The 25,072-nt window shown below is 38.5% G+C and overlaps 3 protein-coding genes across 9 annotated transcripts in view; 2 read left to right on the top strand and 1 right to left on the bottom strand.

The window, feature by feature from the left end:
- Window positions 1-10,785, top strand: part of rhbdl1 (rhomboid, veinlet-like 1 (Drosophila)) — a 69,121-nt gene extending 58,336 nt beyond the window's left edge. For all 4 annotated transcript variants that reach the window (XM_028477115.1, XM_028477116.1, XM_028477113.1 and 1 more), the window contains exons 7-8: window positions 1,862-1,922; window positions 4,304-10,785. In XM_028477115.1, coding sequence (XP_028332916.1) covers window positions 1,862-1,922; window positions 4,304-4,575 — 333 coding nt within the window. In that variant the 3' untranslated portion in view covers window positions 4,576-10,785. The remainder of the gene's footprint in view (window positions 1-1,861; window positions 1,923-4,303) is intronic.
- Window positions 7,847-25,072, top strand: wdr24 (WD repeat domain 24). 2 transcript variants are annotated; one of them, XM_028477109.1, is made up of 12 exons: window positions 7,847-7,857; window positions 15,239-15,243; window positions 17,154-17,836; window positions 18,284-18,768; window positions 18,846-19,020; window positions 19,639-20,311; window positions 21,608-21,720; window positions 21,799-21,920; window positions 22,006-22,110; window positions 22,207-22,544; window positions 22,779-22,963; window positions 23,655-25,072. In XM_028477109.1, exons 4-12 carry the CDS (start codon window positions 18,288-18,290, stop codon window positions 23,821-23,823), a joined length of 2,361 nt encoding a protein of 786 aa, XP_028332910.1. In that variant the 5' UTR covers window positions 7,847-7,857; window positions 15,239-15,243; window positions 17,154-17,836; window positions 18,284-18,287; the 3' UTR covers window positions 23,824-25,072. The 2 variants fall into 2 exon arrangements, with proteins under 2 accessions (XP_028332910.1, XP_028332908.1); XM_028477107.1 differs by lacking the exons at window positions 7,847-7,857; window positions 15,239-15,243 and adding exons at window positions 15,766-15,816; window positions 16,496-16,680 and having other exon boundaries at window positions 17,728-17,836.
- Window positions 11,870-15,799, bottom strand: LOC114481989 (uncharacterized). 3 transcript variants are annotated; one of them, XM_028477119.1, is made up of 6 exons: window positions 15,696-15,799; window positions 15,410-15,557; window positions 13,341-13,434; window positions 13,069-13,255; window positions 12,778-12,930; window positions 11,870-12,075 (listed from the first exon to the last, which is right to left on the bottom strand). In XM_028477119.1, the coding sequence occupies exons 2-6, from the start codon at window positions 15,532-15,534 to the stop codon at window positions 11,915-11,917; spliced, it is 720 nt and encodes a 239-aa protein (XP_028332920.1). In that variant the 5' UTR covers window positions 15,535-15,557; window positions 15,696-15,799; the 3' UTR covers window positions 11,870-11,914. The 3 variants fall into 3 exon arrangements, with proteins under 3 accessions (XP_028332920.1, XP_028332918.1, XP_028332919.1); XM_028477117.1 differs by lacking the exon at window positions 15,696-15,799 and having other exon boundaries at window positions 15,410-15,689; XM_028477118.1 differs by lacking the exon at window positions 15,696-15,799 and having other exon boundaries at window positions 13,069-13,228; window positions 15,410-15,689.

The following is a 25,072-nucleotide window of genomic DNA, read 5'->3' as shown; positions in this document are numbered from 1 at the left end:
ACAAAATGAGAAAAAAATCCAGAAAATCACATTGTTTCTGTCTCTCACAGACCTGTAACTTCTTCTTTAAGAGGATCCTCTGTCCTCCACTCGTTACCTGTATTAATGGAACCTGTTTGAACTGGTTATCAGTATAAAAGACACCAGTCCACAACCTCAAACAGTCACACTCCAAACTCCTATGGCCAAGACCAAAGAGCTGTCAAAGGACACCAGAAACTAAATAGTAGACCTGCACCAGGCTCGGTAGACTGAACCTACAATAGGTGTGAAGAAATCAACTGTGGGAGCAATTATTAGAAAATGGAAGACATACAAGACCACTGATAATCTCCCTCCATCTCCACGCAAGATCTCACCCCGTGGGGTCAAAATGATCAGTGAACGGTGATCAAAAATTCCAGAAGCACAAGGGGGGACCTAGTGAATGACCTGCAGAGAGCTGGGACCAAAGTAACAAAGGCTACCATCAGTAACACACTACGCCACCAGGGACTCAAATCCTGCAGTGCCAGACGTGTCCCCCTGCTTAAGCCACTACATGTCCAGGCCCGTCTGAAGTTTGCTCGAGAACATTTGGATGATCCAGAAGAGGATTGGGTGAAGGTCATATGGTCAGATGAAACCAAAATAGAACTTTTTGGTAAAATCTCAACTCACCGTGTTTGGAGGAGAAAGAACAATTATTTAGTCAGCACAATTGGTGGCTGACTAAATACTTTTTTGCCCCACTGTAACTTGAACAACACTTATCATCATGTAATATAAAAGAAAATATGGCCTGGTGTATCTAACAGTCAAGATATTACAATCCCATTAATAATATAAGCATCAAATTCACTTAGGCATTATAAAAACATAACTAAATCACAATAAAACAATTAAATCACAAAGGTACAGACTTCACTCTGGAACAGCTTTAAATTCATGTCTAACCTACTTTGTAACAATAAAAAATGGCAAAATTTCCCAAATCTCTTGTAACACAGTATTCATTCAATAAAATATCATTAATAAGTAGAGTTAAATTACATTTGAACATTAAAATGTGTTCTATTCCAGCTTTATTTTCATTCAGTCGGAGGATCAGTATAGAGAGACAAATGCAACAAATTCACAACCAGGTTCAATTTAGAAATTGTTGGGAAATCAGAGCACGTCTAGGTCTAAACACTCCTTTCATCTGTTTTAAAAAAAAAAAAGTTATTGTAATTGATTTTTCAACAACTAAAAATTTGAATTGTTCCTTACAAAATTATTATATTTAAATGTGATTTTTTTTTTTTGTTTTTTTTTTTTTGTTATGTAGCAGGAAAAAATGCCTCTCATTGTGGAGTATCATTCATCCAACTTCCATCCTAGTTGTGCTGCAGTGATCTCTCCTTTCTTCCATATCCATCATTTATCTGTAAAATAACACCAAAAAAAAAAAGTAATTGTTGATGTCGTACCATAACCAGATGCGCCTCTACTTGCTTGCTTTAAATGGAGGGTCACATCAGATTTTATTCTAAAACTACTCTTGAGTTTGACGTGGCACTTTGCTTTGGTGCCCTTGCTGTGAGAGTGAAAAGAAAACCTGGGAGTGGGATCAGAATTGCTGAGCTAAGGACTGATGGAGCACTGTTATTATCAATCTTTTTGTTAATGTTTGTTTGGGGAATGGGATGGCCTATTAATTAACTGCCTTCAGTTATCTTTGACGTAATTGATAGAGCATCACTGGAACCAGTAAATTGAGAGTGGCCAGGTGTATAATCTGTGCTGTGAAGAACTGTTATCAAATGTGTACTTAGGAGTTGGTGCCAGATTGTATAAACAGTATATTTGTGTGTGATTGTTGATCTTGTTGTTTTTGCAGAACTGGGCCGGGATGCGATGTCCGTACAAGCTGCTTCGTATGATTCTGGCCTTAGTTTGCAGTAAGTTGATATAAATTCTTCCTAATAGCGATATCAAAGTGTTCAATCGATAAATTAGCTTATGGATGGGTGTTTTTGTATCTTTAGAGCACATAAAGTCAGCACTGATGCTTACATTTCAGGACAGCAGCCCAATAAACGTGACATCCGAGTGTGGTTTTAATGGCTCCAAAAGCAACAGACATCCCACTTAAGCTGTCGTGATTATTGTCTCATAGTGAGCGGCTCCCTGTTTAGACATCTTGCTTTGTTCTCCAAGCGTTTGACTCATACAACTTGTCCTTTTTCTCCGCACGGAGGCCAACACACTGTGACATTCATTAGTTTGCAATATGCTCCCTCCATCTGTCCTAACACAACGCCACAGAAATGAAGCAACCAGCAAGTCTCTGCTGGGCTCTTATGTTTCTCCTCAGCGCTAAACAAACAAGGGAGGATACTCTACGAAATAAAGTGGAAGCATTTTGTCTGTGTGCTGACAGTGAAAACTGAAGCACCATTTGCTCTTGGCTTATTATGGCATCAGGAGCAGGAACTAAATCAGCTTAGGAAACTTTGGAAGAGTTATAATTACAAACAGCAATTGGGGAGAATTTGAATAACACATAACTTTAATAACTTAATTACAGCACATAATATATCACCTCTTAAACTGAATGAACTCTTTTTTTTAGTTATTGGCAAGACCCAAACTAGAGATATACAGTATATATTGTCTTTTTGCTGATATCTAAAATGCCAAAATTGTCCAACACTTAATGTAATTAACACCATGTAACTGCACTTCAGTCTACTTTTAAGGTATTTATTGTAACTTCTGTTATCATAATAACAGAATATCATATTACATTTTATGGAAGATGTCGGCTGGTGATATTGCGCAAAAAAAAAAAAAAAAAAAAAGAAATTTAAAAAAATCACATCACATGATGCAGGCCTGGAAAGCAAGACATCCAATACAGTATGTGTAAAATCATGTTTTTATAACAAGTGTAAGGACCTAATTTCATCCACCCATTATTTCATTTGTTTTGAGTGAATCTGATGCATAACATGCGTATCTGATCCTCATTTTTAACAGTCTTTTACTTAATTATACACTTATTTAACAATTTTACTTTCTTTGTTAAACATTTTATTCTTTTATTTGTGATTTTTTTTTTGTAACAAAAAGCAATTTCCCCCTGGGATTAATAAAGGGATTCTGATAACATCCTGTAGACTAATTAAAATCGAGGTGTTTGGTCGGTATCGTCCTAGATTTTTAATGCATTGGTGCATCAAATATGGATAGTGAAAGAAAATTGTGGTTAACAGTAAGGGCTGATTATTAGAAACAAATAAATGAGTTTGGATTTGTGCTGCAGGCTGACAACACTGTGCATCCTTAAAATAACTTTTTAATTATCCATATTCAAACACCACCTGCGCCAATAACAAACTAGCACTGGGGCAAGAAAAGCAGCAGGATACGTGTTATTTTTTTTGTCTTGACTGGATCATTTTCCAAGGTTTACATTATGAGGATATAATGAAGAAAGTCTGACTGCAAACTAGTAGTATCTACTCTTTTTTTTGTTATTTACTTTGTTAAAAGTGTGAAGGAGATTTTACGAGTCAAGATGCTTTAGAATGTACAGTACTTACCTCACAGTTTTAGCCCAAAATCCTAGATTGGTGAGAATGTATTGTATTTTTCACGTTTCACAGATTAATAGTGTGTAACAATTGTGTAATATGAATCCCCTCAGAGAACCAATGGCGTAGGTGTAAACCTGTCGATGCTACACTCCTATGCATGCTTCACTGTAGAACAATGTAACAATTCGCTGCGCTCACGGCAGCAATAAAATGTGTCACGTTGAAGTGCAAAAACAGACAAGTTGCTGTCCTCAAACACAAGTTCACAAACAAATGTTTTAGATGGACTTGTGTGAATCTAACTGATCTGATATTTTGAGAGTCAACAGTGGTTTAGCCAATTTCATGAGATAATTTTCCAAATTGTTGGTATATCGATATTAAAAGCAGACGTTCATGCAAACTAAATCACTAAAGCGAGCAGCAGCTTTTACTGACTGTAACAAATGTAACCTGTACTGTAAAGCTAATTTTGTCCTTTCTTTCTCAAAGAACAAAAAATAGTGAATGTTTGATGGGATGGGTTTTATATTGTAGATAAAGAATTAAGAGAACCATGGAAAACTTGTAAAAATATGTTAAGCAAATGTTGTATAGTGTGTTTGAAAACTTTGTTTTTATGATCAATGGACTTGTTTAGTTGATTCTTCCTTGTTTCCAGGCATGTTGCTCCAAAGGGAGCAACAATTTAGATAGATTTTTACAAATATTAACCATATTATTTTTCTCCTTTCCTACAGTGAGCTCAGAGGTGGGCCGTGCAGTGTGGCTCCGCTTTTCCCCACCATTGCCCTCCTCGGGCCCCCAGCCCAGCTTCATGGCACACCTGTCAGGGGCCGTGGTGGGCATCAGCATGGGGCTGCTGATCCTCCGTAGCTACGAGGAGAGTCTGCAGAAACAGTGCTCCTGGTGGGTCATCATCTTCTCCTTCATCACCTTCCTCCTCTTCGCCATCTTCTGGAACATCTTTGCCTACGACCTCCTGGGGGTACAGATCCCGCCCCCTCCCTGATGAAGGCCTCGGCCCCGGAAGCCTCCACCACACGCAACTCTGACTCAATCCGTGCCCTAAACAAAGGTTCATCTTTGACCATTGTTACCTTTCCATTTCATATCACGTTAGAAATGAAAGGACATTAAAACACGTCAACTACACCAAGAATTCTTTTTTACAGATACTTTGCAACTCAAAGAAATACGTCTCTTTTATTAAAGAGGGATTACAGTAGCATCAAACACAGGTGGATGTTCCTTAGATCCACTTTGAAAAGCATTTTCTAGTCGAATTTTATTCCCATCATCAGCATTAACATTTCAGAGAGCGTTTTGCTGTTTCGTCTGAGGTGTTTCAGTGATGCTTTGTGTTACGTGACGACTTTACGTTAGAACAATCATGATATCTGCCTCTGGTGAAAAGAAGAATTATCATAAAAGTAACGAGTGACACTGTGCTGCTCAAAAGCATCTAAAGAGAAGCGACAACTGGAATCTGTGCCACAAACCAACCTGTAAGACAGAGAGGGTTTGTTTTTTCTTAAGGCAACAATTACACGACACAAGCACAGACTCATTTAAATTATAACCGATTGCACAGCTCTGTGTACGCTACAGGGGTTGCTTGCATGTTTTGTGCCACCAAGGTTGTCACAGAGGACGTTTCTGTGGAAGCTGCTGTGGATAAAGGGAAGAACAGCTGTTTAAAGTTCAAGATAATTATTCTCACAGACGTAGCTCCATGTTGATTACAGCATTTTAGCCTCAAAGCTTCAAAATGGAAAGGCATTGTACCTCTAATTTATCATATTCAACCAACACTGTGGATAAAGATCAACAATAATAAGAGGCAAAGACGGAAAATGAACGCAGGAAGAGAAAGAAGAAGACTCCTCGTGATGGCTTTTAGAACATCAAGAACCTGCTTGGTGCATCATGTAAAATATGCCATGTCATACACATACACGCACGCACACACATGCACGCACACACATGATTTGTTACGTTTTATGGAGCAGCTGCTGCCAAATTGTTAAAGTCTGCATGGACAAAACTGGAGGAGGACACACACACACACACACACACACACACATACATGTACACACAGCTCGTGAGTCTGCCTCACTCTGATAGACTAAACTGGGGAGGGCATGGATGGATGAGTCATCACCTGACCTTTGACCTTTGTGTCCCAGAAGGCATTGGGGTCTCCTTATCAGGCCCAGTCGATACCTCAGTTTCTGGTTCCTATGGACTGTGTTCATTTGTAAAGGAATGTACCTACTAAGAAAACAGTGTGTGTCATTAAGTTGTTCCTATTTTTTATTGATAGTGGATGTGTATATTGTATGTTCATAACCATGAATATATTACTTATTTGTATTTTACCTCCGAGGAGGGAAAAAGTTTCAAATGGTGCAAAATTTACTGCTATGATTGTTGTCTTCTGATAACTCATGAATGGCTTTTTTTTATCCTCTGATAATAGTGAGCCAAACCCCCCCTCCCCCCTTAGTTTGTCAGGCAAACACTTAGAAGTCACCCTCACTCAATTTTATAAATCTTCAGTGCTTTACAGAATAAGCCATAGCAAGAACTGATTCTTGAGGGCCAAGGTGGGGTAAGGTGCGTCCCGTTGAATCCTGCTAGCTGGTAGCATCAGTTGTTTTTGTGTATTTTTATGCGCGTGATTGGAAACAAATGAATAACTAGCCAGTGAAAGGAAAAGCATTCAAACTGCATTTACACACCTGTGAATCCCTGGACTGTGTGACGTGTTTCCCCGTAGCTAAACTCCTTTTTTTTCCAGTGTGTAAAGGCCCACTTGTTTGTGCTTCTAGTAGCTTATTGTCACAAGAACGTACATATCTAAATATTCCCCTGCAGAGTGCCAAAGCCTCGCCGCAGACGTCTTACAGCAGAGGACAAATTACAGATGGTTGAGGAGGGGGAAAACGCCTCTCGCATATTATCTCTGCTGCAATTCTAACTTTTTAGAGGATCGTAATTACATTTAATCAATGCTTTGTTTCATTTCTCTTCCTTTCAATCAATATTTGATTTGAACGTCCTGTCTGCCTGGAGTAGAGCAACAATTCTTGCCTTAGCCAGTCGTCTTGACATTTGGCCATTCTCAGCATTTGCTTCTACATGAAACTGTCAGCTGTGACAGAGGGTTCACATTCAATAAGAGAATGGGCTTGAAAGAGGCCTTATTAACCACTTCAGACACATTTAATAAGAAAATCTCTGCCATTGTGTGATGGTGATATATTCTCGGTGGAGGATGTTGTGTACACTGAGAAATTGTTATTGCTTTGGATTGCCAGGATTCCTTGAATAATGCATACAGACCCTGTTAGCTTATTATAAAGACAAAGAGCTCGCCTAAGAGGAGGTAATGTGCCTCTTCAACTTAAGATTCATAGGAATAGGAACCATGAAGCAATGCAAAGGGGCTGTTAAATAGCATTGTTTATGTAGAACACAGTAACTCCTGGAAACTAGTGACTATTAGAAATCAGAAACCTGAAAATTAAGTAGTAACAACTCCAGAATTACAATTATGAATACAGATCCATTGTTCACATAAAAAAAAATGCTTAAACAGCAGCGTTGGTCTACTCTACTATACCCTAAACCTGCTCCAAACACGACTCATCTGCAAAAGCACGTGAAAGTTTTCAGTGAGTCCTTCCCTTTGTGAACATGTTTGCAAGAGCAAATCGGTAATGTTGGTGATATCAACAATGGTGGCGCCTGTTTATGTGACAATGGACCAGGCTGCACACAAGCGCGAAGAAAAAGACAAAATTACATTTAAGCGTAATGTAGTTTTCCTAAACCTCCTAACTTTGTGGATTTGTCCATTTTGTCATTAAAAATGTGTATCCTTTAGTACAAAAAACTAATATACTTAAGAGTAACTTCTTGCACATCATTGCAAATAATGTCTTGAGGGAATGTAGGGAAATTGGATGTTACTCAATGGGAGGGCTTTCTAACAGATTAGTTCAATTCTTAATTTCTTCACGCACCAAAAATACCTGTTGTCCTCAGTGCTGATTTTTGATAGTAAGGATTTAAGTGTGTTTTTTGATGGCCAAATAACTGTAAATCATACAAAAAGACAGGTGTGAGTGCATTACCTGAGGCACTATGGGTAAACGGGACCGTCGGGGTAGCAAACATTTGGTTCGTCCTTTATGCCTAAATATTACAATGCCTAACGGTGGTTACGATCACCTTCCAATGTAAATCCTCCAAATTCAAAAGGTTTTAGTCGAATCAAACAGGTGGAGTGTGCTTTTTAGATCCAGCTTACAACAACTGCTAACATCTTAGTAACAGATATCACTGCACACCTTCAGAGCATAAGTCTACGTCTCGAAGGGTCATGGCATGATGTAGAGCACGTGTCAAACTCAAGGCCCGGGGGCCAAATCCGGCCCTTAAGAGCATCTAATTCGGCCAGCAGGAGAAAGTGAAAAGTTACCAAACCCAGTAGATATCTCAAATTCACCAATTTAATTTAAATCCACAATATTTTTAGGGGCTTTTTCTTTGTTTAGATCACATGAACTCTCAATTTTGCGACAAATCTTGCAAACAATTCCACAAATGTACTCTAAATTACACAAACATTAGTAACAAAATCAAGAATTGAACTGATATTGAAAACTAGGGCATAATGCTGTTAAAATTGTTCTTTTATTCCCCACCTAAAATCTGGGGCCCACTTGTGATCAAACTGGTCAGTATTTGGCCCCTGAACTAAAATTAGTTTGACACCCCTAATGTAGAGAATCTAATGTGTCTTTATGGTGGAATGGAGTGGCAAGATAAAGATGATATATGGGAAATTAAGTTGTTTGAAGAAATAAACCAGAGCGACGGGACAAAGAAAGAAAAAAAAAAAAAAAATCCAAATTTACATCAAAATGTATCAAATGTTGACCCGGTTTGTTTTATTGTTGTAACATATTTCGTTATGTTAGACAAAATGTGATCCCAAAGCGCCTACACTATTCATTGTATCTGCAGCTTGTGCGCTTCCTCGACACATCAGACCAACGCCCTCTCATGTCAGGATGATGCATGGCTCCCTGTGAATAGAGGCGCCTGAGTCCAAAGCCAGAACGTAAACAGGACATCTTCTTTTGTTAAGTGGAGCTGACAGGAGGCATGATCTTAATTTAATTACTGTGGTGGAGTGACAGGTTTACGTTAAGCAGTAAAGAGACGGGGATGATGTGAGCTTGAACACGAGCAAGCCATCAGTAACAGGTGATCCATCACTTTGGAAGATACACAACTTTCACTAATTGGGCTCAACTGTAGCACAAGGTTAGATCCACTTTTGTAAATTAATTCTAAAAAAAAAAAAAAGGCTTATTCTTTGTATATCTTCACACCTAAAGTTTTCACAACCTAGTTTTTACACGTTGTGCCATATTCTCATATGCCATGACGCATTTGTTTTGTGATATTCCAGTTAATTGCGCTGCCACGCCCATTGCCTTGTTCTGTACATAAAAACCAGGGCAGAGAGGCGACTTTTCTACAAGCTGTTTGACATTATTTTACACAACCATGAGACACAGAAGCTGAACTGCAAACAGCTGTGCAATGCATCCAGTAGCTGCTCTATGTGCCAACATGCAGGCCAGGGTTGCCTTTACCCAGCATTAACATCTCACTGCAGGACTATGCAGGTTAAACAGACTGTTTTCTTGGACCGAAAATGCATTTACCAAACAAAAGGGAAAAAAGAAATCATTGGATGATGATCACCAGTGCACAGTATTACAGGAGCTATCGTTTAGATTTCAAAATAAAGTTAGGAATTATTTTCTAAAATATATGCCTCTGTGTAACACGTGTACGTGATATTTTTAGTTTCATACCATCACTAAGTTCTTAGTTTTCATTCACTTCATAGCTCACCTTGTAGTAAAATAAAAACAGAGTTTGGACTTTATGTTCCAGGCAGATTAGATGGTAGAGTCAAGGGTTTATAATAATTGTGGTGACACTTAGGTGTGAGTGGTTGTCCATTCAAAAGTGGGGCCAAGCCATTAATCTATCAATAACCACTTACCAAGACGCTCTGTTTACTTATATTTACTCTTCGTGTTAACCTTTACCAACCAAGGACAAGTCAAAGACATCTATTATGTGACAAACTGAAATATCACACCTGAAGTTCACACCTATGTGCGTCAGTGAGAATGTTTTTTTTTTTCCGGAACTTTAAAATAACCCTGACACAAAAGGCTCAGTCCAGGATTTCCAACTAGTCCGTTCTGAACCTTTAGTTTGAAGTTCTCTTCAAACTGAAGCTCAAAATGAGTCCAGGTGTCCTCACTAAAAGTCCACATTCATTGGTTCGGCCATGGTTACTGCATTCAAAAAATGAACTTTCGGAAATTTGATTCGAGAGGGAAAAAAAAATAGATAAAATGCTTGATGCACTTTTCTTCTCTTGTTGGATTAAAAAGTATACTTTCTTGCTTAGAATTGTACTACAATTGCATCCAATAGCACCCAGTATTTAACCTCATTACCAGTCCACATGAGTTATTTTGTTCCTCCTCGTCCTTCATTTACTTCATTTTATTATTTGCAACAAAATGTATGCACAGTAATTTAGTACTTACATTTCAGTAGCCATCTTACAATACTGTGTACATCGTATTTGTAACAAAGTTTTTGTCTTTTTTTTTGTTGTCCTCATGAAGGTTTTTTCAGAATACCATCACATGCTTTGAAAATATGTTTCTATGTGGATGTAGTCTATGTTTCCCAGAGGTACTGAGATGACAGATGACCGAGAACATTTATAGATATTCCTCCTGACAGTTTAGACCAGTGGTTCTCAATGTGTGGTACGTCATCTTTCAATTAAACACGGATTCCCTTTCGCCTAAAACGAAACAAAGCAACGTACGCTTCCTCTTCACTTGTTCTGACCTTTGATCGCAAACTTGCTTCCATGTCTAACTTCAGTCCAACCCACAGTTTGAGAACCACAGGCCTAAGCCGAAAACAAAGTCACATAACTGTGCTGCTGCTGCGTCAGATACTCACTAGCTGCTCAACTCGTACTGATAAAATGGTGCCAATCGACCGAGATTCACTCTCATTGTACTAACAGCGTTTACAAAATGACAAGCAGAAGATGAAGCTATTTTTTTCTCTGGTGAAGAGGAAACTAAATTTACAGACAAAGTCCTCGTGAATTATTTCGCAATCTATTGTATACTTTTTAAATGTTCTAAACAAAAACCATTTTATAATGTATATATGAATATATTTTGTTTTATTTTGTACTGGTCATTGTACTTTGCTTTAATTTAGAAACAATATAAATAAAGAACAATACTGCAGTGCAATTCATGGCTTCTTTGGTGTGTTTGAGCTCAAATAGACATTATTACAGATCGACCAATTTAACCCTTGTGCACTCTTTACACTTGTGCACACTTTACACTTACATACACGTGTACACCTTGGGTACACAAACAGTAGCTCTCATAAAAGTGCAATAAAAATGTACTCCATGAATTTTCTTTTTTTACTTCAACCACATCAGATCTTTTCAACTACTTCAGACCTGTCCATAGATATAAAATGTATGACAATTTTCTAATGCTTTCTATGTTTGTACGGACTTTTTTATCATGAAAACCTGCAGTATTTCCAAAAAGTGAATTTTTAATGAAAATATTACTGCCTTGACCATGTCATTAACTGATAGCAGAATTTAATTTAATGCATTAGTATTTTTTTTGGCAAGTGTAAAGAAAATTACACTTGCATTCCTTGTATATTTTGCAAGATTAGAAATCCAGACCTTCACTGAAATTTCCCTAAAACTTTATACAATGGTCTCTGGTTGGTAGGGGGTCATTACACCTAAAAACATACATTACCTTTATTTTGAAGGCAGAGGGTTTGATCTATTAGGTATTAATTGAAAAAGCATTATGATATGTCATGATTACAGTATATGAAAAAATATGTGGTTACAATGGGAGTCAATGGGACAAATTTGGTCGCGACTCACGAGGTTACTAAGAGTATGACGCATATCTCCTTTTCTATACACTTCCAATACACAGGACTTCAGAATTAAGCAAATAGAAATTAAAAAACAATAATGGCAAAATTTCATACAACTATCCTTAAAAATAACCAGATAATTGAGATGCAAACAAATAAAAACACCCAAAATATCACTTCTTTAAATTATTAGTATTTTATTGCATTATTAAGACTCTTATTTTGAAGTTTCAAAAACCACATTCACATTAGATTTTTAACAATGGTTTTATTATTTTGGTGCAAAACTTTTTTCAACGTGTTCTAAGTCTCTTTGCTGGTTTCTCTGTTTCATCATTGAAGGTTTTCTCCTGTTCAACATCCTTTAGAAGTTCTAGCTTCTGCTTGGAGTTTATGGTCATCGCCCACAAACACATCTCCAGCTTGTGGGGCGTCCAGCCCTTCTGTGGATCCACTGTCACCAAAAGGAAACACACAAGGTGTTAGATACAGTATGTGTAGTGGGTTGTATTGACACTTTTACTGAACTTTTTTTTAAATACAATGTAGGGCTGCACGATTATGGCCAAAATGATGATCACGATTTTTTTTTTTTAACAATATCGTAATCACGATTATAATCACAATTAGTCATCATGTCAGGAAAAAAAAAATCTGTATTTCCTTTGCACTACTTAAACAAAATAAAAAAAATTATATACAGTATATATTAATATGTAGGAACGTGAGCTGGGTTAGACCATCGTAAGACAGGTTGGTTTTACCCTACTGATGATGTGTTGTTGCAATAGTAATCATATACTGTATATATATACTGTATATATATATATATATATATATGTATATATATATATGAACAGTTTACAATGCAAAATTAAGCTTTAAATCAAAATTATACTACAAAAAATGAGAAATTAACCCAATAATTTAAAATGTACCAAGGCTTAACTGAATAAATACACTATTACAAAGTGCTATCATGAAATACAACTCATTGGAAACAATTACAGCTCCCATCAGTCCCACAAATTACTCAAAGCTGCTGCTGACCAAGTCCTTATTTCCAACATAAATATTGCCGATCAATCAAAAATCATCGTGATCACGATAAAAATTCGATTACTTGTGCAGCCCTATGTCAATGTGGTTCCCCCACCTTTGTTTAGATTTTCGGTGCGTTCCATCATGTGTTTGAGGTACAAGGCGTAGTGCTTGGCTGTGTACTGAATGGGTTTCAGTCCTGGTACACCCTCCATGGCTTCATCGGACATGAAAGCAGTTTGTTCAGGAGCTCCTGCTGCTAACACAGCTGGAACAAACCCCACAGTCAGCTAAATGCGTCCATAAAGAGCAAACAATACCAGTTCCTCCTCGTCACAAATGATCAGATGTGGTTCGATCGGATTAGTTTTGATGGAGGCGTCTTAACAAAAGCAGAAGTACTAACCAGAAGCAGTGGCTGGGCCCACACCTTTCAGCAAACTGAGCTCTGTGATGGCAGCCTGCACATCAGGCAGAACGCTGAAGGCCTGTCTGGAGCATTTCTGCACCGAGTCATCGCTGTTGGACGCCACCAGCTGCTGCAGTCTGGGCCTAAACTTCCCCCTCTGTAAGAAAGATTCCCCAAAGGACCACTAAAGGTCACAGCTTATAGACTGAATGCAGCTGCAGGGCAATAAAATATACAAATAACATTTAGGTGTTTATCAGTATACTTACAGTTAGCTTCCACTCCATCAACTTCACCAGTTCAGACTGATTAATGTGTTTATCAGCTCGGCTTGAAATTAGAGTGGGCAACTCCTCTTGGTACCTGGGCATAGATGGAGATCAGGTAACACAGAAATAACAGCCTATAAATAATTTAGTAACCTTGACTTTCAGAAAAATATAAATATTGTTCAAATCATTCCTAAAAAAGCTCAGTTGAGTATTTTTTTTCTATTGTTTTTAACACTTTTCTTTAAATTGCAGCAACCGGCCCATTTGCACAGGATAAGTATTATCTGGGGACCCTATGTAATAAATAAATGACCCCCCTCACATTGTTTTCAACATGGTGGGCGCTAAGAAGAAAAGTAGGCACTGGACGCGAGAAGAAACCTTAAAATGAATAAAAAATAAATAAACATGCGTGAAACAAAACAACGCGTAATCATGCATCAGATCCCGTCCATTTCTGTCCAATTCGCATTGGATTAGTATTATCGCAGGATCGCATAGTTCAGCAAAAATATACAGTAGTAGGTCATTTGCAGGGGAATTTTTACTTTACAAATTACTGACATGGCCGATTCGCATGAGATTAACATCACAGACATTCTCCGCAATTATTGCAAATCGCATGTGGTAGCTCGGTAAAACTAATCCCGTGCAAATAGGGGACAAGGGTCGTATAGGGAAATAAAATGATGCCACCTAAAATGTCTAGTAATAAAAAGACTATATTTCTTCATTTAAAAAAAAAAAAAAAAAAACTGTATTTAATTTTTTTTTTTTTATATGTATGTATCTATTTTTGTACAATTAAAAAAAAAAATACATAATATATATCACAGAAATATATATACAGTGCAGGAAGAGGCAGAAAGCTCAAAGAGCTTAAATTATTATTATTATTTTTCAAATTAAAAACACCACACAATCTCAAACAACTGTATTCTATACTTTCACTTTCTCAAATATAAAACTATCGAATAAAATGTTGTCAGAAATTATAGAGGTTAGAGACCACTGCTCTAAGATAATGCAAATGAATGATAAAATGACCGATTGTATTATATCATACATCTATTAGGAAGATGAGGAGATGCAATCTAGGGCTGGGCGATTTGAACCGAAGCTCATAGCTTAATGTTTTTTCTCAAAATGGCGATAAACGATATAAATCTAGATGTTTTTTTTATTTAAATAAAATCACCAGAAAAAAACATTCTTGAATAAATTGGCAGATGCAAAATGTTACAAAGGCACATTTATTAACAAACAACTGGACAATATGTGTCACTTTTGGCCTCTTCTCCTCTAAGGGACAGCACGTGTGAGTGAGTTCTGTAATGTGGCTTCTGGCTTGTTTATAGGGATGTCCCTATACAACTTTTTCATTTCCGATACGATAGTGATATTGCAGCCTTGCGTATTGGCAGATACCGATATTGATCCGATATCAGCATGAATCATACAAATTTTTTTTTCCTTTCTTTAATAACAAAATAATAATTTCTTATTTAGTAGTGTGGAAATGTTAGAAAAGGCTTGATTAAGTGATGTCACTCAAACAGAGAACAATAGTCAGCAACAGTAGGTATGAGAAAAACTGGCACATTGATTATTAACCAATTGGTTACATACATTTTAACTTTCAACATAATATATACAGTATTCTACAATTTATTAAAATAAATAAAAAATAAAAAATGAATTGGGAAAAAAAAAACAAATAAAAAAATCAGAGAATCCGGAAATTTTAATCCAATATTTTATATTTGTTTTCAGGCGAATGCTGGCCCGATATCAGATATCTATATCGGATCGGGACACACCTCCTTGTTTAGGAGAAGGTCTGGGTTAGAACGCACTCAGAAATCATTTAACTGTGCTTTTCATGCTGTTCTGAGAAGTAGTGAAAGCAGTGTTATATAAAATAAAAAAGCTATATATACTTATATATATATATATATATATCGATATAGCCGATATATTGCCCGACACTAATGCAATCTATGATTTTGTCCTATCGTGATCATGTTGCTGTAAGGAAAGGCTGTGATGTCAGATGTGATTATTACCATTTGTCAAGATTCAGCAGTTTTCCAGCTTTCTTTCCTTTTTCTTTGGCCTCCACAACATCCCAGTATAGGTCCAGCCATCTCCTCCATTTCACTGGGTCCCCACATGTAAACAGTTCACTCATGATGCACAAAGCTGTCAAAATCCCTGCAAACACACACGGCAGCATTAGCAGGCACACATTGCGCCATAAAAATTAAATAAATAAATAAATAAAAAATAAAAACACGCGGTTTGATCAAATGTGTAAGTGTAATTTGAGAAGAAAAAAAAGTAACACAAGACCTCCAAAGCCAGACTTTAGTGAACTCGGGACGGTCGCTTCCGCGGCTAAATTGAAATCTCGCGAGAGTGACGAATCTACTGCTTCCTGTGCTGCAGTCAGTTAGCATCAGCTTCACTACAGGTCTGTCCGTGAAAATACTTTGTTTTAAGCATATAGGAAACACTGTTATTCAATTCTAGCTACTCGTATGTCATCTATAGATTGTGTTTTTAAAAACATGGAAGTGTGCAGCATGTTCTGACGAAGAAAAAACACGGCTTTGCTGGTGTGTAGTTAGCTGTTTGTCAATGGCACCTCTTTCCAGTGTTTTGATGTAGCTGGGACCCGTTTTAACTGCTGACCATTTCGGTCCAGATCGCTTAAACTTGTTAAATTAAATCATGTTTAGATGTTCATGCAAGCGTGGTTTATTTTGTTGATCACTTGTCACGGTTTGATGGACGTTTCACATAGAGGAGAGCTATCCAAATGTCTGTTTTCAGTTTCAGTGTCAGGTGACTTGCTACACAGCTAACAATTAAAGAGGATAACAAACGATAGATCAGCAAATACTGACTGCACCAGGGATAGTCCACAGTTAAACTGGTGATCGGATTAACTGGAAAACCAGTCGTGTTAAAAGTGGGCTAAATTAGAAAACCACACATGCTGTACACCTGCTTTAACAACACATTTGTTGCTGCATGTGTGCCTTGCAGTAATGCAGATATTCCCTTTACTTTATTTTGCATTGTATCTGCCTAATGAGCACCAACCTCATTTGTATTTTTTGTTAATTTAATTATTTTTACTTCAACAGGCTTGTTTAGTAGTTGGAGTATCAAGGTGCTTGCTGCTCATCCCTCTATTCCTTCAAGTTGCAAAGCAGTTCCTCCATGGATCAGCCCTGATTTGCTCAACATCTGAAGGATTATGGATCCAGTGAATCACTCAAGATGAGGACCAGTTGTTGACCCGCGGCAGAAAAGATTTCCCTACGAAGAGGTATCAAGTCAAAAGTCATATAACTGTTGTTGATTGGGTGCATTCTCACATTGTGGTCCCTGTAGGTCACAATTAAAAAAAGGCAGTAGCTATCCGTACGGTTGCCGTATCAATATACCGACATTCTATCTGTACGCAGTTCCCCTCATTGGCCAGTTAAGGTCACGTGACTAAAACTAAACCTAGCCCTAACCCTAAAAATTGTTGCGATATAGGGTTATAACCTAACCATAAGACGCTACGTACGTGTACTTCGGTAAACGTATAAATAGACACTTTCTTAAAAATATGTATTGTCTTTGAGATGAGATGAGATATCCTTTATTCATCCCACAAAGGGTATATTTGCATTTCAGTAACATTCCGTCCAAGAAACATGAAAAGACAATCGCATATAACGTGGAAGGACATGAGCGAGAGAACTGTGGGTCGCCACAAGGCCGGCGCCCCAGATCGTTAGAGGACAAATGGAGAAACGGAATCAATAGATTATTTTGCGGTTTTACCCGTCAAATAGTTTTTATTGTTTAGTTCACACACAACCGAAGCAGTTTTTCAAGCATGAATATATTAATGCATAATAATAATAATAGTAATATAAGCAGATGATCACTTATTTAAATACATTATACACGCATTTTGCTGCAAATCTTACTCTGTATTTGTTTACACCTGAGAGACAGTCACTGTGTAGTTCTTTGGAGGCAATTTAGGTCAAAGATTCACCTATATTCACCATGGTGCGTTAACCTAATATGTGTTTTTGAAATGAGGCTGGATTAATAAACATTGAATTTCAAATTACTCCGAACCAAACGAAAGAATCAACATCAATTCCACCAAATATAACAATTTTTTTTTTTACTGTCCTTAATGATTTAAAAACACTGACAGATTTAAAGTGTATAATAAAAATGTAGACATTGTCATCATACTCTTTCCCTTGTTTAGATCAATCAATGTGTTGGTTCCCTTTTGGCGCTGTAAAAACGAGAATAGCAGGTCTTCCTTGTTTGTCGTGTTGTTGTTGTGTATACACTTGTGTAGGGAAGGGGCCTACTGTCTGTAGCTGCCATCGAGGTCTGTCACCGGCCAGTGAGGAAGCATAGGAGCACATGAAGACCAATTAGTTCAGCCGCAGACACTGACGACAACAGTATGTACTCCAAAATTCACATTTCAAAACAATGCGTAAAACCATTTATTTACTGCCACTGTTACATCTTGATAGCTTTTTTATACAGGGGCAACGGTGGGTTTTTTTTAGTGCCACCTGCTGGAGAAATGGTGAACTGCCTTTTTGTGGCGCTGCATTAAAAAAATAATAATAAATAAATAAAAATTACACTGTTTTTAGATAGTTAAAGTCTAATAGTAAAAATGCCTCAGGTTCTTTTGATTTTTATTCATGCCATTCAGGTCACAAACGTTAGGAAGGTTGTTGAACCGATTCATCATGTCACATTTTTTTCAAAAGTATGGATGTGAAAAAATAAATCATTTAATAATCTCGTAAGCTGTTGAAAGTTTACAAATCAGCATATGTATTTTAGTATTTTTTTTTGCCTTGTGTATATTTCATGTATCTTTTTATTTACACTAGGAACATGGACAAAATGTCACGGGTCACCACAGGCCTCAGCAGCAATGCTGTCAGTGGTCGAACTATGTTCTGCCACTTGGATGCTCCTGCAAATGCCATCAGCGTTTGCCGAGATGCCACGCAGGTGGTCGTAGCGGGGCGTAACATCTTCAAGATATATACACTTGAGGAAGAGCAGTTTGTGGAGAAGCTGAATCTACGCGTCGGACGCAAACCTTCCCTAAACTTCAGCTGCGCTGACGTCATGTGGCACCAGGGGGATGAGAACCTGCTGGCCACAGCTGCCACCAACGGGGCCGTGGTCACGTGGAATCTGGGAAAACCGTCTCGCAACAAGCAGGACCAGCTATTCACGGAGCACAAACGCACCGTCAACAAGGTGTGCTTCCATCCCACTGAGACGTACATGCTGCTGAGCGGCTCACAGGATGGATTCATGAAGTGCTTCGACCTGCGCAAGAAGGAGTCTGTGAGCACATTCTCAGGTGTTGTCATTGTCAGAAACCTCATTCGTGACAATTCCGTCTATAATCTTTAAAATGAACTTGTCTTGTTCTCACAGGTCAGTCGGAGAGTGTGAGAGACGTTCAGTTCAGCATGAAGGATTTTACATTTGCTGCCTCGTTTGAAAACGGTAACGTCCAGCTGTGGGACATCAGACGACCGGACCGCTATGAGAGAATGTTTACTGCACACACCGGCCCCGTGTTCTGCTGCGACTGGCACCCCGATGACAGGTAAAAAGACCAGTTCATCACTTAAACCAGGGGGGTCAAACTCATTTTAATTCAGGGGCCAAATACGGAGCAGTTTGATCTGAAGTGGGCACAGAATTTAGGCGGGAAAGTTTGTAATTTAATCATTATTGTGCTCTAGTTTGCACTTCCACGTATAGATGAATTATAAATCATGTACGGCACTGATAATATCAAAGCATAAGTGACAGATTTTGCAGGCAATTTTTATGCAATTTGGGGCAATTTTGTGGAATAATTTGAAGAAAATTGCAGGATTTCCGATAAACTAATTGAAAGTTCTTTTAACAATTTGAGATTCAAAATGACTTCCATCATGTGATATAAGCATGGATAAAAATTGTGAGCCCTGCTAATATTGTGGAGTTTCATTGAATATGTGTGTTATTTTGGAGATATCTACAACTGAATTAGTTGATAATTTACACAATGATTCATGGTTTCTCTGACTTTTTTTGCTTTCTGCTGAGGGCCGGATTGGATGCTCTAAAGGGCCTGATTTAGCCCCCGGGCCTGGAGTTTGATACGTGTGACTTAAACTGATTTGAAATGAGACTACTGTTTAGTTTGGCTTTAAGTTGCTACTTTATTTCTTTTTAGAGGTTGGCTGGCCACAGGAGGGAGGGACAAGATGGTGAAGGTTTGGGACATGACCACCAACAGAGCCAAAGAGATCTACTGCGTTCAGACAATTGCTTCGGTTGCCAGAGTGAAATGGCGGCCTGAGAAAAAATTTCATTTGGCCACCTGTTCCATGATGGTGGACCATAACATCTATGTGTGGGACGTTCGCAGACCTTTCATTCCGTTTGCCACCTTCGAAGAACACAAAGACGTGACCACTGGGATTGTTTGGCGAAACCAGCACGACCCTTATTGTCTGCTCTCCGGCTCCAAAGACAGCACCCTCTACCAGCATATGTTTAAGGACGCTACCCGTCCCGTGGACAAGGCCAACCCTGAGGGTCTGTGCTTTGGTCTGCAGGGGGACTTGGCCTTTGCAGCCAAGGAGAGCCTGATCAGCAGCGACACCAACAGAAAACCTTTCCCCGGTGGTGACCGACGTTACCCCATCTTTTTCTTCAAGAAATCCGACCCGACAGAACAGTTCGCTCATGTGTCCAGTGCTCTCAGCGTGTTCGAGACCAACTTGGACTGTAATCGCATGGACTCGTTTGTCAAGACGGCACAACTCTACCTCCTTAGTGGGAAACCATTTGCTGAACTGTGTGATCACAACGCCAAGGTGGCACGGGAGCTCAGGAGACCTCAGGTTAGTGTAACACCGTTCTGCTTTCTAGGAGTGTGACAATATCTCGATACGGCGATATATCGCGATATTTTCCCACGATCGATTATCGATATGCTCCCGCTAAGTATTGATTTTTTTTTCTTTTTTTTTTTTTTTCCTCAAAACCTTTTCTGCTTTTTCACTAAAATGTGCAGGTACGTCTTCACAGAAATTTTGTCACTGTTTGTTGAATGAACCAATATATTGTTTATTGGAGTACTGCACTATAATGGTGTCACTGGTAAGAAAGACCCTATTTTTTGTTTACAGAAAGCACTATTGGAGGTACTTATTCATTTACATTGGTATGTTGACACTTATTTACAGAAATGTTGCACTAAAATAGTGTCACTGTTCATAGTACACTTTTTCAATTTATTGTCTTTCAGATATATAAAATAAAAATTGTATTTTTTCACTTAATCTTTTTTCTTGTTATGTCATAGATTATCATAGATTGATTTCTGACCAATATATATAATCGCAGTATCGTCATATCGTGAGATAATCGTTATCGTGAGCTTTGTATCACGTATTGTATCGTATTGTGAGGTACCCAGAGGTTCCCAACCCTAGTGCTTTCTGCTGTTTTCATGGTCATTCTTATAATCACATGTAATCAGACAAGGCTTTAGTTTTTCACACAACTTAAAACCGGCAAAAGAAGAAGAAAAGAGAGACAGGAAAGAAGTTTTTTGACTAATCCTAAAGATGGTTTTGGAAATAAATGCCAAAACATTCTTCATTCCTATTCTGTCTGGACTTTGTACACACACAACAGCCAAGTTCTTTCAAGGTGTTTCCACAAAGTTGGCAGAATGAAATTGTTCATAATCTTGTCATATGGAGTTCCATTCATTCAGAAAAGAGAAGCCCAACCACTTAACAGTTACGTCAGGAAATTTCTGCCTCAACCAAACTTCACAATATTAATAGTGCAGTAAGCCAGGCACACTTCCATTGATTTGCCAATAAAGAGAAACATGATTTGTTAGTCGAGACAACTTGTCTCTAGTGTCCACTCTTCATCTAATGCTACATGTCTTTGAAAAGGAAATTCTACAAAACTCTTTATTCACTGTTTTTTTTTTTTTAACCAATCTCCAGGCAACTCAAAAGTGTAGATGTCTTTAGCTCTTGACTTTGTCGGTTGTTTTTAATTCCTTTTCACTGTGTAATTATTTAGTTATTTGTCAATACGTGTTTTTGCATTACAGCATGTATTCCAAGGACTGTCATTATGATGGCTGAAATGTTTGGTTTTCATTTCAAACACAGGTTTCCACCACATGGACCATGTTGAGAATAATGTTCTCTGACCCAGCAAATCTCACCACATCTGGCCTGAACCACAGCCTTAGTAAACTCGGCTCCTTGCCTTTAATGAACAGGTAGGTGTTGTTTTTTTAAAGTCCTTTATTACGCCAGTCATTAGGGACATTCAGATTCTAATGTTTGTGTGCTTTTAGTTTCAGTATGAAGGAAATCGGGTTGGGCACAGAGAGCCGTCTAGAGCGCAGTAAAGGTGAGAGCCGACAGGATAACATTCATTTGGAGCCCGGGAACTCATACATCAGCAATAATAATGAAGGTAGAGCAAATCACCCAGATAATCCTCACCTCTTTGTGTGTATTTTAATGCCTGAGTGAGAAGCTTTCATACATTTTCCCTCCAGAGAACGAGGAGACGGAAGGTAGCGAGGGCCAGGCTGAGTACATGTTTGGTGATGCTGAGTTAGACGACGATGACCTCTACTCCATGGAGCATGACAACCAAACGGGTCAGTTACAGCTCAGGAACATAAAGAGCCGTTATCTTACTGGCTGGTATTTATTCATGTTGTCTAATGTTTCTTTTTTTTTTTTTCTTGCAACAGAGGAACAGGAATACACGCTGCCCCAAGAGGCCTTCCAGCTACGCCACGAAATCATGGACAACCCATCTGCCCCAGAACACCTGCAGCAGGACAAGAGTGACTCCCCACACGTCAGCGGGAGTGAGGCAGAAGTCACCTGTCTCACACCCATCGAGTCTTTTTCTCTCATTTCCATCTCCCAGCCGCTCTACTGCCCAGATCTCCCCGCTAGCTTCTTTTGCCCCATAGTGCGAGAGATGCTGAGCTACTACGCAGAGAAGGGCGACGTGCAGATGGCCGTGTCTGTACTTATCGTTTTAGGTGATCGGATTCGTAAAGAGATAGACGACCTCACCCAGGTTAGGAACACACTGTGATTTCTCTTTAGTGGATTTGATATCGTTTAAAAATGTAAATAACTTCTGCTGATATTTAAACACACATAGAACATTGTCCTAATTTTTAATAAGGGATTATGTTGCTCTGGTTCTAATTACGGATGATCTGACTTTTCACTTATATAAGTGTATGGATGGATATGCACACACGCAGGGTTAATAGAGTACATCTAACCTCTTGTGTTTCCTTTTCAGGAGCACTGGTACACGTCCTACATAGACCTGCTGCAGCGATTTAAGCTATGGAACGTGTCCAACGAAGTAATCAAGCTGAGTACATGCAGCGCCATCACCTGCCTGAACCAGACGTCCACAACGCTGCACATCAATTGCAGCAACTGCAAGAGGCCAATGAGCAACAAGGGCTGGATTTGTGACAGGTGGGAGCACAGAACACGGAACTGTTGGATTTTGAATTTCTTTCGTATTTCAAAAGTGAATGAATGAGTAAATGAATAGAATATAAATGGAACTGCACTGCATTATCTGAGAATGAATATGGAATGATAAGCATTTGATTGTTATTCCTAAACAGATTGTGGTAATTAAAAAGGCACTAAAAATCCCTGTATTTAAAACATATATAGACATGTAGCTTAATTTTAAGGACATTGTATTTTATTACATTATTATACTTATATATTATATTATATTCATATTGTATATGAATTTTAAATGAACTCCCATGTTTTATTTTTATACTGGCATTAGTTTCAAAAAGGAGTAGACCTTGCCCATGGTTTAAATATGTATTTATCTATTTTCTTATAGGTTAAGACTATATATCTATGTTCTTTATAGTTTTTTATATGTTATTCTTCTATTTCTATATAGCTTCTATCAATGCATTGTCATTTTTTATCTCCTTCATTGCACTATTTTTTTCGGGTGTCTTTTTGGTGTTCTGTGTTGCCTCTGTTGTTTTTTTCTTGCACTTTATCTGATCTGAGCTGTCATGACAGTAAATTTCCCCCACTATGGGATCAATAAAGCTTCTCTACTAAACCTAAAACGACCCTAAGCGATCCCTGGTGTGATGTGAGCTGTGTGTTTGTGTCATCGTCCAACCAGGTGCCACCAATGTGCCAGCGTGTGCGCAGTGTGCCACCATGTGGTGAAGGGCCTGTTCGTGTGGTGTCAGGGCTGCAGTCACGGAGGACATCTGGAGCACATGATGAACTGGCTCAAAAGCAGCCCGCACTGCCCGGCAGGCTGCGGTCACCTGTGTGAGTACACCTGAGCCAATCACAGGGCGGCTTTGCCTCCACCAGCCGGGATCACAAAGAGATTAGACGTCTTCATTCCTCCACCTGAAGCATTTCATCTCTGTGGATTAAATGTGCCTTCATGAGGGAAGGAGGAGGAGTCGGATGCCGTCCTGGAGAGCCAAACATATTCATGGTAATTCTGGTTTGCGATCGTGCTCGTTGGCTCTAATGGCAGAGTTTACAGCAAAACCGTGATGCATTTTGGTAGAATGCGATGCAATGGTCACGATTTGAAGTAACACAAGGAACGTGGACTGTTCACACTGGACCTTAAAACTATTATGCTGGCTCAGCGTCAATGCGCACAGTGATCACATCAACCAAAAAACCTGAGCAAGGCTGCCAAAGCTATCAATATTGATTTATCAACATCTCAGAGGAAGTTCTTGCAATAACCACCTGTCAAATAATGGTTTTGCGCATCTAATTGGACATGTTAACTGGTATACGCACAGAATATTCAGACTTTAGGGATGCATTTGCATTGCATCATACTGCTGTGAATGTCTATAGAATTTTAACCTCTTAGTGGAAATGCTGTATAGAACAAATTTGTTTTGGATTGTACATAACTATTTTTGAAATGCTGTAGCTGACGCTGCATTTATTTATAATGAAAACAGACATACCACTCAAGAAATACATTAAAGCAATACACACACACACACACAACTTTCTTATCGTCTTCACTCATTGAAATTCACAGGCCATTTAAACACCCAGAGTTAAAGTTACCGTAGACATGTTTTTGGTCACTGTGCCTCAGGAATTAATGCACCTTTCTACCTGGAATAGGCTACGTATGGTTACCCTGCCAGCTGCTCTGTGCTGTGAGTAAGTAATGGATCCATTATTACAAAAAACACACTTTTGTTTCTTAAATATGTATTTCTTTTATTCAAATTTCATTGAGCGTTTTAATGTTTTCATATCTGCAACACTAGATGTGGATGACTTCCTCTCAATCAGCAGGGCGACATTTTCCGACTACAGCATGATTTTTATTTATTTAATGTAAATGAAAAACAGAGCTACCACTGCTGTCCCTCCCTGCCTGGTGATACAAAGGCCACAATTCATGTCTTTTTCATATATTTTAGAAAACATCACAGTATTATCGCCTCCACATTTAGGCACCATCTCATTCTCTGTGCATTAGCTACCACACAGTTCCACGGTACACCAGCACAAGCAGGTGAGGAATCCGCTCCCCTCTCTGCC

This window comes from Gouania willdenowi, chromosome 19 (genome assembly GCF_900634775.1).
Source record: "Gouania willdenowi chromosome 19, fGouWil2.1, whole genome shotgun sequence".
Lineage (NCBI taxonomy): Eukaryota > Metazoa > Chordata > Actinopteri > Blenniiformes > Gobiesocidae > Gouania > Gouania willdenowi.
Note: the sequence above shows the minus strand (reverse complement) of the source record. Positions and strands in the feature narration are given on the sequence as shown.

Coding starts and splice junctions, on each gene's coding strand:
- LOC114481989 (XM_028477117.1), bottom strand. CDS start 15,579: ATGCTGCCGTGTGTGTTTGCAGGGATTTTGACAGCTTTGTGCATCATG. Junction 13,435..15,409: donor CTGCTGAATCTTGACAAATG/GTAATAATCACA, acceptor ATCTATGCCCAG/GTACCAAGAGGAGTTGCCCA. Junction 12,931..13,068: donor GGGCCCAGCCACTGCTTCTG/GTTAGTACTTCT, acceptor GGTTTGTTCCAG/CTGTGTTAGCAGCAGGAGCT.
- wdr24 (XM_028477109.1), top strand. CDS start 18,288: ATGGACAAAATGTCACGGGTCACCACAGGCCTCAGCAGCAATGCTGTC. Junction 18,769..18,845: donor GTCTGTGAGCACATTCTCAG/GTGTTGTCATTG, acceptor TTGTTCTCACAG/GTCAGTCGGAGAGTGTGAGA. Junction 22,111..22,206: donor GGAGCATGACAACCAAACGG/GTCAGTTACAGC, acceptor TTCTTGCAACAG/AGGAACAGGAATACACGCTG.